The sequence below is a fragment of the Ictidomys tridecemlineatus genome, chromosome 2 (assembly GCF_052094955.1).
Source record: "Ictidomys tridecemlineatus isolate mIctTri1 chromosome 2, mIctTri1.hap1, whole genome shotgun sequence".
Lineage (NCBI taxonomy): Eukaryota > Metazoa > Chordata > Mammalia > Rodentia > Sciuridae > Ictidomys > Ictidomys tridecemlineatus.
The window spans coordinates 199879969-199892372 of record NC_135478.1 but is presented as its reverse complement, the minus strand read 5'-3'; the positions used below and the strand labels follow the sequence as shown (position 1 = coordinate 199892372).

At 33.3% G+C, this 12404-nt stretch overlaps 1 protein-coding gene across 1 annotated transcript in view; it reads left to right on the top strand.

Annotated features, from left to right (window-relative positions):
- Nucleotides 1-4597, top strand: part of Casd1 (CAS1 domain sialic acid O acetyltransferase 1) — a 42127-nt gene extending 37530 nt beyond the window's left edge. Inside the window, exons 17-18 of the mRNA XM_078040411.1 lie at nt 2274-2366; nt 3156-4597. Coding sequence (XP_077896537.1) covers nt 2274-2366; nt 3156-3422 — 360 coding nt within the window. The 3' untranslated portion in view covers nt 3423-4597. The remainder of the gene's footprint in view (nt 1-2273; nt 2367-3155) is intronic.
- Nucleotides 4598-12404: the final 7807 nt, after the last annotated feature.

The following is a 12404-nucleotide window of genomic DNA, read 5'->3' as shown; positions in this document are numbered from 1 at the left end:
TGATTTTCCTGGGAAAATTAAACTGAGAATGAAAGGATGAAGGCACAGTGGGAAGCAAAAACTTAGGCTTTGTAGAGGAGGGGAGCATGGTATATTCAAGGAACTTGAAGAAAGAGCTCTGAGGTTGGAACTCAGAGAGCCAAAATCCAGAAAAGTATGCACTTAGTACAGAGATGGAGACAACTAAAATAAGATTGCTATTTTGCAGAGGTATAGCACCTCTAGTAGTAAGTACGTTGTGATTAGTATGGGGATGATTAAGTACAGATTGCTTTGGAAACATGTAGAAGTTCTTTCTAACTTATCTTGACTTCAGAGCAGGGTTCTTAGAGGAAATAGTGTCTAAGTTGAAGTCTGAAAGATGAGTAGACCAACCTAGAGGAGCAGGGAGAGTTCCTGGAGAATCTTCTCTTAAGTCTTCTTTTCCATACAGAGACTATTTTGTTTCCTTTAAACCTTTGTAAACTAAGTGGCACCAAGCAGATGATAGATTTTTCCAAATTCAACTGATAATGAAATTTAATACTATATTCAAGTAACATTTTTATGACTTCTGTAGACAGTATTAGTAATGCTTTGTATATCATATATCAGCCCCATGACTCACAGGATGAGAGGGAACATTAGCATTACAGTGCACCCATACAGAAGAACATAAGAAAAGCAAAGGGAGAGGGTACCAGCACATAGAATGACACTAATACATGCACTCCATCCTCCATATATTCCTGTTTTCACAGTTACCATTTTTATGAGAGCTTTAACTTCTCCATTGCAGACTAAAAGAATGGACTGAAAACATACATTTTGAAGCAAGCACAAGTTACATTGACTGCTACTTCATATATATATATATATATATATATATGCACACACATAAATATATATATATTTAGTTGGATCAATATAGTCTTTATTTCATTTATTTACTTTTATGTGGTGCTAAGGATTGAACCCAGGGCCTCTCCCGTACAAGGCGAGTGCTCTTCTGCTGAGCCACAACCCTAGCCCAACTGCTACTTCTTTTCAAGAAAATGTGTCCCACATTATAAAAGTCAACAGCTCCAAGTAGCTTCATATACTATAGGTTACATTCTATTCCAGACCATATTTCACTTTTTTTGTTGTGTGGTGGTGGTGCGGGGGATTAAACCCAGGGGCTTGTGCATGCAAAGCAAGCACTCTACCAACTGAGCTATATCCCCGGCCCCATATTTCACTCTTTAAGGTGTGAACAGATGTATGTATTTGTGTGTGTGTGTGTGTGTGTGTGTGTGTGTTTGTGTATTGAGAGTGTATGTGTTATTTGTATATCATAGGACATTGTGATTTTATGTCATATAAGGTTTTGTGTGTGTATAATATATATGTAATATAATATATATATATACATATATATATATATATATATAAAATATGAGGGAGCTCCTTTAAAATTTTAAATATATTAAAGATTTCTAGTATTCTATTGAAACTTATTTCCCTGACCCATCAGAAGGCTTATGTATTAGTCTTGAATTCCAACATTTTGTGTTTGCCTATAAGTCTGGTTAGAAATTTCAGAAAGGGCTTACCTGTATAACAGGTGATTAATCATAAATAATGTATGTTAAATACTTAGCACAGTACCCAGCAAGTGATAAATAATGGTCAGATTTTAAACATTATCATTATGTTTGTGTTAAAGTAATAAGAATAATTTTTCAGACCTCACCTTTGTTCTCCATGGTTATTATTTCTTTTGAGTTTCTCCTCCAGTGACATTCCTAAGAATATGACACAGTGAAAGATTTGAACATACTAAAGAAATGAAATAAATCTTGGAAAATAATAGGTTACAGACAGAAAGAAGGGAAGAGTCATGTGACTATCTCCACATTTTCTGTCCCTCAGGCTAATGATTTATATGTGTCAATTTTTCTAGTATTTTATATCACAACTTATGTAATATTTTAAATATAATAGTCTATTAAGTAGTTTTATGTTTGAGAATTCTACTTAGGTCTCACCTTTATGATTTTTTTTAACCACTTATGTATACTACCTATACTATTAATTACCTAATGTTTCTTTAAAGGACTTGCAATGTATGTTATAGTAAGTACCTCATATAATTTTCTCACTTAATTGTAACATCACCTTTTCAAAGTTAAATGTATATGTGTCAAATTCGAGAACATAAAGAACAAACATTTTACTGAAAGGAAAAACTTTATGCAAAATACTTTTTAATAAATATGTTAATGAAATTTACCTGTATGGTTTTCCCTTAGATTTTAGCCTTCATCCTAATAAGGAATATTCCTGGATATGCCCGTTCAGTTTACAGTTCATTTTTTGCTTGGTTTGGAAAAATTTCATTAGAGGTTGGTGCATTCATATTTTGCTTTATCTTTCACAACCAGATATTGTGTATGAGTGTACAATGTGAGTGTGTAGACCTGACACACCGTTTTAAAACCAAAACTATTTTATTTATAAAATTATGAAAAGACTTAGAACTTTTAAAAACATTAAAGTACTTTAGAATATTTTTAAAGCCTTATTTTAAAATGACTAGATGAAGATAATTTCAAAACATTCTTCATAATGTCTTAAGCATTTGAGCACAAAGAAGATACTGAGATCAGAAAAGAAAAATACTCATAAATGAAATCAAGCTGATGGGATTTTGATATCTTGTTCATCTCCATAATTAAACATGTTTCTGTAATTCAGATTATTGATGCTTATCATAATAAAATTTAGCTTTATTATGATTGAAAATTGTGGGAAAATATTTAAATTCATTACATTTGTGTGAGATGCATAATATAATATTACCTGTGAAGTCAGTTTAAGTAGATATATACTGTATGGCCTGAGTTTTATTATTTAAAACAGAATGTCTTAAAACAATAGAATTTATATCATAATCAGATTAATTTTAATATTATGAAGTTTATTAAGTTTTCTTTTAAAGTAGGAAAAATTTGCATTCTCGAGTTAGTCTTCATTTTGTTCAGCTTCACTTGTAAGAAAGCATACAGAGGTAGGAATTCTGGAGAGTAAATGGCACTGGACTTTTCAGGGCCAATATTGAGTAAATTAAGAAAAACTGTGATTTATTCATGGACCCTATGTACATGTCTAACTTCAAATATTTTTTCTCCTAGCTGTTTATTTGTCAGTATCACATATGGCTGGCAGCCGACACAAGGGGTATTTTGGTACTCATACCTGGAAACTCTATGCTCAACATCATTGTCAGCACTTTTATCTTCGTTTGTGTGGCACATGAAATTTCTCAGATCACTAATGATCTTGCACAGATTATTATTCCTAAAGATAACTCATCTCTCTTGAAAAGGTTGGCATGTATAGCTGCGTTTTTTTGTGGACTACTCATCTTATCGTCCATTCAAGATAAATCAAGACATTAGGTTCCTAAAATCTCAAAAAACTTAAAACTCTTCAGGCTTACTTTGTGTTTGACTGGAGAAGAGAGGATCTATCTGGAAATACAAATGTCTGTGTAAATACAAACATGTGGCAAAAGAACAGTTTAGGGATGTCTGTTGAACAGTGTGGTTGTATATATCGGCAGTGTACATACCTGATGTGAAATACTAGAAAAAATTGATGAACCAGAATGCAGCATAGGAGTGCATGTGAAAAGTCTTTTCTACTGGAGCTATTTTCCATTTATAATGATTATAAGTTAACATATGAAGGCAGGGGAATGTTTACCTTTCCAGTACAAAGTATAGATGATTTAATTAGCCTAGTGACACCACTGTTTTGATATTTACTAAATTTGTGGTAATAAGATTGTCTGTGCCTGTCTTCATTGTGGAACTTCTACTTCATTGAAAACTTTTCTACTCAAGAATGACTTGCAGTATTGTGTTCTTATGTGCAATGACATGGAATGATGAACAGTATGCCTTTAATTTATATGTATTCATGTTCTGCTTGTTCATGTTTGCTGACATGATTTTTGTCCTTACTGTAGTTGTCAGGTATACAAGTCTAAATCTTCGTACCCTTTGTCTCTCAGAATTGTTCTAAGGCTCCATGACAGGATTTTATCATTGTTGATGTTGTCATTGCTTCTTTTTGTAAAAAGGCCAAATTTTCCTTTTCAGTGCAAACATACACCCATTTCTTTTCCTTAAGCTCTAGCAGTGTAATACCAGTTACCCTGTGGTTTAATGTTTTCTCCTCCCTAATTAATTTTTGTATATTATTTCCAATGTTTGGAAAGTTCTTTATAACCATTTTGGTATTTCCTATTATCCCTCCCATTAAAAAAATATTTATCAATCTAAACATGTGCAGTAAAGATTCACATTGTTATGATGGAGATGTTTGTCTGTAGTAGAATTTTAAGTAAACTGGTGACTTGGGCAATAAATGTTTTTTGTTTGTTTTTTTATAAGCTAACTGTTAGAGGTAAATGTTTATTTATCTGTTGTACAGATTTGATTATGATTTTTAATGTTTGAAAGATTGCACTTATTTGCTTTTACTATGTGAGGTAAAATATATTTTCTGTTCACAGTATGTAAAAATGTGGAGTAATTTAAACAGTAAATAAACATTCTGTGGATGCTTATTTTTGTATTGGCAAAGGATCAATTAAACTACTTATGTTCATTTTTTTAAAAAGCTCGATCATTAATAATTGGTTCAGGTTTCTAATTCATTTCTTTAATTTCAGTGTGCTTTTTCAAACTCATTAAACAGGAATAGATCTCTAAGTTACAGTGAGTAAGGAATAATTTAGTTGTTAGGGCTTTTAAGGATAATCTCTTCTTCTACCAGAAAGTTTAAGCATCATGGTATATATGTAATTTTACTTGAAGATTTTTAAAATTTAATTATCATTTCTGTAGCACTGGGTTTATGTGCTACTGATATGTTTCCACTAATTGAGGAATATTTCTTGGACAGAAGTGTGTGTTTTTTTCCTTTTCTCTCTTCTTCTGCCCTTACTTAATCTTTTGACATTTCCCGGATAGACAATTGTAATGATTCATTGCTCTGCCTCCTAGACTGCAGCCTTATAAGTAGAGAATAGTACAGTTATAAATCAAAAACTTCCAAGTACTGTGATCACATTATTCTTGCTCATGTAGCTTGCCAATGAGTAGAGTGCATTTTAATTTAGCTTGTAAGTTTTATCACCTGAAAAAGATTTTTCCTGATGAAACAATTGAAAAAGAAAGATGACCAGTAACTTACATCTTTCAGTAGTGATTGCCATGTGATTATATATAAGCTTTTCTCTCTTATTTGAACTCAGGCCTAAAACTTAACTGGTAAGCCCTATTTCTTCATCACATGTTCTTATTTAATATACAAAATTATTTTTTAGGTGTAACAATGTTTAATAATTAAAATATAGCATATTTATACTTAAAATTATTTAATATGTCTTGATAAGTAAGAGTTATTGTGGAAGTGGGCACAATGATATGCATCTGTGTATGGTAAATGTTCTAAATTTTTTTCTGCATTGATTCATGTACTGACCAGTTTCTTTACTCAGTCATGAGATTCTTCAAATAAGATGTTTAAAAACATATTTGGATATGCTAAAATTGAGGTAAAAACCACAAAAGTTTCTTCACTTAGTCTTTCTGTAATAAAAATTACATTCAGAAATCAGCCATCTGGCTCCAAAAGGAACTTGCCTGACTCAGTTCTACCTGGATCTTTCCTTTTTCCTTGTGCCGTACCTTCCTATTTTGTGGATAGCCAGCAGGAGTATTCAAAAGTCAGCCTACACCTAAAATCACTTATTGTACCTCTGAGAAAGATCATATTAGTTACTTTAGGTGCTCGTAGTAAAATAACGTTAACATCTTACTGGTCAGTTATAATATAAATTAACTATTAAAAATCTTTAAATGGGTGAATTTTTTTCCCCACAAATATTATATTTCAGGTGTCAGCATAGGAAGCTCTTAAGCTTAGGTGTGTCTGTAGATTTTAATTTTTTTTAAACTAAATTGTAAACCATAAGGATGACTAGATGGGTATCCATAGGACAGAGGGCAGGGCCTTCATGGCATAGACACTAAATGAAAGTCAGTGTCTCAATGTTTGCAGTTTCTAGGAGAATACCCTTCTTTCTTTAAATTTGTACTTTTATCAATCTAGCAAATCTTGGGGAACCAAGTTAAAGATTTTTCTGTTGAACAATATTAAATTGCTATTTGCTCTCATTTTTTTACCTACAAAATTGATGTTTTGTCAGCTTTTTGCTGCTATCACCAAAAGACGTGACAAGAACAAATTTAGAGGAGGAAAAGTGTATTTTGGGGCTTATGGTTCAAGGGGTGTCAGTCCATAGATGGTTGACCTCACCATTCTGGGCCCAAGGTGAGGCAGAACATCATGGTGAAAGAGTGTGGCAGAGAAAACTGGCTCAGGACATCACACCAGGGAGCAGAGTAAAAACTCCCCTCACCACTGACAAAATATAAACCCTATGAGCATGCCCCTACTGACCCTCCTCCAGGGACACATGAACATCCAGTTGATCCCTATCAGAGGATTAATGCATCAATTAGGTCAAGGCTCTCATAATCCAATCATTTCACCTCTAAACTTTCATACATTGTCTCACAGAGGAGGTTTTGGGGGACACCTTATATCTAAACCATAACAGACAGTTTCATATGTTCCAACCTAATAGCTTCTCTTGCTTAAAAAAAAAAAAAAAAAAAAGAAGAAAAGAAACTTGATTCATTACCTGAAGAATTGGTATTAACTATTTCAAATATTGTAAATCTTAACTTTGGTTATATTTAGGATAGTTTCAAATATTGACAAAAACTTACGACATTCATTTTTGAAAAGCACTTTTAAATATTTTTCTTTTAACAAAATTCCTTCTAGTATCTTATAGAAATAGAAATAGAAAATTTTCTTAAAAGGTGCATTAATAAAGTAGTATAAAAGGCAATTTTTTTCAAAAGTTGAGAGCATGATAAGCTATAAAACAGATTAGAAATAATTTATCTAAATCCTATTTATAATATAATTTTAAAATATCCTAGAGAATAAAAATGAAATAGAGCAACATTTTAAAAGGCATTGGTTCCCAGAAGTTGTTTTTATCTTTTGTAATTCATAATCTCCATACGTAAAGATAATTATAATTTTGTTAATTTTCAGCTTTTTGTATTAGCTTTTATATCATTGATATCTAGTAGTAACTATTAAAACACATTTAAAAGAATTTTCTAATAATGAAAATTGCTAAAAAATATTGTTCTCATAAAAATATTGGGTTTTTTTCTTTTTTCTAATTCTAGAACTATCACAGGTTGGTAACTTGTAATCTCCAATGACAATAATAAAGCCAGTTCTTAGCTAATGGCCAACACTCTCCATATTATCACCTATCTCTTCTTAATAAGAATATCAGCTCACCATAGACAATACTGCTTTTCCCCTTCTTAGTTTTCACTCTTTTTATCTGCCTAAATCAATCTGATTTTTAAAAACATTTTTTAGTTGTAGATGAGCACAATGTCTATTTATTTAAATATTTATTTTTATGTGATGCTGAGGATCAACCCAGTGCCTTATGCATGCAAAGCAAGTACTTTACCACTGAGCTACAACCCCAGCCCAAGTCCAACTTATTTTTAAAAGTTGAATTTAAACTTTGTTTACATAATCAGCTTTTTTGCTGCTGTGTCTAAAAGATCCAACCAACACTATTGTAGAAGAGGAAGTTTATTTGGGGGCTCACAGTTACAGAGATCTTAGAAGACAGCCAGCTTCATTCCTTAGGACTCCAGGTGAGGCGGAACATCATGGAAGAAGAGTGTGGTGGAGGGAAATGGCTCACATTGCTATCAGAAAGCAGAGAGAAGGGTCTCCACTTGCCAGATACAAATATGAACCCCCAAAGCCACACACTAATGCTCCACCTCCAGCTAAATTCCACCTGCCTCCAGTTACCATTCAGTTAATCCCATCAGATAATTGATTCACTGATTGGGTTAAGACTGTCTCATATGCCAGTTATTTATTCTCTGAACCTTCTTGCATTGTCTTACGTGAGCTTTTAGGAGACACCTCACATCCAAACAATAACAAACTTCATCTCTGTGAAACCAAGTACTGAATCATCTTTTAAACTATTCTAAGATTCATCATCTGGTCCCTTATTTTTGTCCTATCTTCCATTCCTTAAGTAAGGTTGCAACTCCAGGGTAAAGATAGTATGGACACAATAAGGTGCTGTCCACAAAGTAAATATAGAAAGAAAGCCTTGACAATGAACTAAGAAGTTCAGAATTCATTTTTCCTATCTTAAAAAACAAAATTCCTCTTTGTCCCTTGTGTTCCCAAAGGAATGCTGTTTTCAAGATCAATGAGAACGTACATTGCTAAATCCAACAATCATTTCTAGTTGTTATGCTACTTGACTCATGAGCACATTTAACAGCCTCCTCTTCCAAGCATTTCTTTGCCATGCTTCCATGACAACCCCATTTTTGTTTTATTTCTGCCCTGATAGGAGATAGCCATTCCTTCAGTCTCTTCCTACCCCCTACCTCCAAACTGGAATTTCCAAAGCTCAGTCCTCAGATTTCTACCCATACCCATTCCTTAAGTGATGTCAACTAATCATGTGACTTTAAATATCATCTCTGTGCTTATGACTACCAATTCTATACAACATGAACCTTTTCCCCAAAATTCAGCCTCACCTCCACCTGCTTACTTTATCCCACCTGAAGAGCTAAAGGACATCTCATATGTAAGAAGCCTGAATCCAAACCCTAATATCCCTATTACTGTCCTCACAAAAACAGACAAATAAAAGCTCCCACAGTCTTTCCCATCTTAGCAAATAGCAATTACATAGTTTAGACAAAAGATTGAAGGGTCATTTTGATGCCCTTTTTCGCACACCCCATGTCTTGGGCTAAATAGTCTTTCCAGCTTCCTTTTCACAATGTATCCATATTTAGCAACATTTCATTACCTCCAATGTGATCATTTTGTTCCAAAACAGTATCAACTATTGTTTCTTGGATTAATGTCCATAGCTGACATACCTAACAGTTTGATTTTTAATTTTCCATCTCCCTCCTTTACAATGTGTATTTCTAAGGACAAGAATCTTTCTGTTTCATTCTACTATAGTATCCCTGGCTGCTTTTAACAATGCTTCTCTCAGTTACCATTTCCTGAATTAGTGAATGCTGTAAAACAATTCCACTTACTAACCATAGTTTTTGAAGCTGCTAGACAGCCCTGCATTTGATGAGACATTTGGGAAAAAAAAAAATTCTTTTGGGATATGGACAAAAGGCTAAAGATATATTCTATTTGGCTGTCATAAAAATATAATTTAATATATAATATTATATAATTTAATGTATAATATAACCCCAATAAAGTGGGGTCTTTCTACTCGATGGCAAATGCCTGTCATAGCAAAGCACCAGCCATACCAGGTAGAGCATAACTCGCCCTCACTATGGTTCCTGACATTTCCTTTTTTCTCACTTTTTATTGGGGTCAAATGCGAGGTGTCATTTGTTATTGTACTTCACTAATTTTTTTTCTTGAAGTAGTGAATTATTTCTTTGCACTCAAGTATCTGTTAAAGTAAGAAGATGAAAAAGTAAATCAAGAAAGCCATGAGAGGTGGGATTGTGGCTCAATGGTAGAGTGCTCACCTAGCATGTGAGGCCCTGGGTTCAATCCTCAGCACCACATACATACATACATACATACATACATACATACATACATAAATGTTTAAAAATAAAAAAGAAAGCCATGAATTTAAAAAAGAGATTACATTTGTGTGGGGGGCCGGGGGGGGGGGGGAGTAAGTAAAAAGTATTCCTCCATGTTCAGTAGGGAAACCATGACTATCAAAAGACCATTATGATGGCTCCAGAGGCTGAAGCAGGAGAATTGAGAGTTCAAAGCCAGCCTCAGCAAAAACAAGACACTAAGCAACTCAGTGAGATTCTGTGTCTAAATAAAATACAAATAGGGCTGGGGATGTGACACAGTGGTAGAGTGCCCATGAGTTCAATCTCTGGTACAAAAAAAAAAAAAAAAAAAAAAAAAAACCCTTATGAAACTATAGTAAAAACCAGGACCCAGTACATAGAAATGTATATGTGAATGCCAATGTAGATAAAAACAGATTATCGAATTGAACAAAAGCCTGAAATTTCTACAGGACTTGATTTCACATGAAAAACTTTAAATAGTAATGTTGCAAAATTCAGATATATAATAAGTGAAAAAAATTGCATCAAAACAAGTTACACACTGTGAATTTTTTTTGGGGGGGAGAGAGGAGACCAGGATTGAACTAAGGGGCACTTGACCACTGAGCCACATCCCCAGCCCTATTTTGTATTTTATTTAGAGACAGGGTTGCACTGAATTGCTTAGCACCTCCCGGTTGCTGAAGCTAAGGCTAGCTTTGAACTCTCCATCCTCCTGCCTCAGCTTCATGAGTCACTGGAAGTATAGGCATACGCCACCAAGCCCAGCACACAGTGTGAATTCTGACTGGTAGAAATTATATGCCAAAACGAAATAAGCTTTTAAAAATGACTAACTGGAAAAACTTCTTTCCCTCAGCATATTCAAATGTGCCTGAGACCTTACAGGGGGAAAAAATTGTGAAAGGTATAGTTTGTGCTATTTTCTATTGCCGTGGATAAAAATCCAGATGGCAGTTATATTTGTGTTTTCTGTAAGAACCCTAATGTAACCAAGTGATTCAAAAAGTCTTATCAGGTTCATAATAAGGAAATGGCTCATTAATGGATTGTTCTGATAGAATCTTACAGTTTTATATAGGCTTATCTTAATAAAGTTAATTAGTAAGTATGATAAATGGCTATTGTGAAGATCCGTGGACTTACAAAGTGAAATTGAAATTAAAAATTTCTGTAGTGACATGGAACTTAAGTCCACTCATCCCATGAAAATGACTTCATAACTAAAACTGTTAAGATAGTCATTGATATCACAAACTGTGTTCCATGGCTTGTATTACAGACAGTTCAGTATTTAGCTTATGAATTGAATATACCACATAGGAGTTTCTGTGTGACAGGAAGTTACCCAGCATTGTCCTTAGAAAATTTTGGAATGATTGAAGGAGATTAAAGTCTTCACATCATTCTAGGGAAAATGACTCCTATAGTTTAATCACAAATACTGAAATATAAACCTATCTTATCACTTTGAATATTACTCTGCAAAAGAATGCTGAAGTTCCAGACTTGGTGGTGCACTCCTCTAATCCCAGTGGCTTAGAAGGCTGAGGCGGAAGGGTCACAAGTTCAAAGCCAGTCCCAGCAACTTAGCAAGGCCCTAAGCAACTTAGCAAGATCCTGTCTCAAAATTTAAAACAATAAAAAGGACTGGGGATTTGGCTCAATGGTTAGCAACCCTAAGTTCAATCCCATGTACCCCCCCAAAAATTTTTTTTTTACTTATTTACATTCATGAATTGAGTTATAGGCTATAAAGTTGGGTTTCTTTCCACTAAATGTAGAATTTTTTAGTTTATATATGTTCTCAAGAACCATCCAGTTATTTCATTCCTAGGAACTGTATCTACTTTTTATTACCAGTACCATACAGTTTTGATCACTGTAGATCTGTAGTATGTCTTGAAATCTAGAATTGCCAGCCTCCAGTTTAGTTCTTTTTGCTTAAGATTATTTGGGCTATTTTGGGGGGTCTTTTTTGCTTTCATACTAACCATGGGATTGTTTTTGCTACTTCCATGAAGAATATCATTGGTATTTTGAGAATTGCATTGAATCTGTAAATCACTTTGGGTTATATAGACATAACTTCTCTAATAAATGAATGTGAGATGTCTTTTCTCTATAAGTGTATGTGCAATTTCTTTCATCAGTGTTTTGTAATTTTTATTGTAAGAATCATTTCCTTGGTTAAGTTTATTCTTAGGTATTTATTTATTTATTCATTTATTTAATAGCTATTGTGTTCAGGTTGGATTTAGTAATTTCTTGCTCAGCCAATTCATTATTATATAAAAATGATACTAATTATAGCTTGATTTTACATCCTGCAAGTTTACTAAATTTGTTTACCAGTTTTTTTTGGTGGAGTGAGTCCTTAATTTTCAATTATATAATCATATATGCAAACAGTGATAATTTTACTTCTCCCCTATTCTGCTTGTATGCCTTTTTTTTCTTTCTCTTGCCTAATTGTATCTAATATTTTGAAGTATTTTATATATATAATTTGGTCAGGGTTTTATCATGAAGAAGTGTTGAATTTTATCAAATGCTTTTTCTGCATCTTTTGAAATATGATTTTTATCCATCATTCTGTTGATATTATTTATTACCTTTACTGATTTGTGTATATTGACC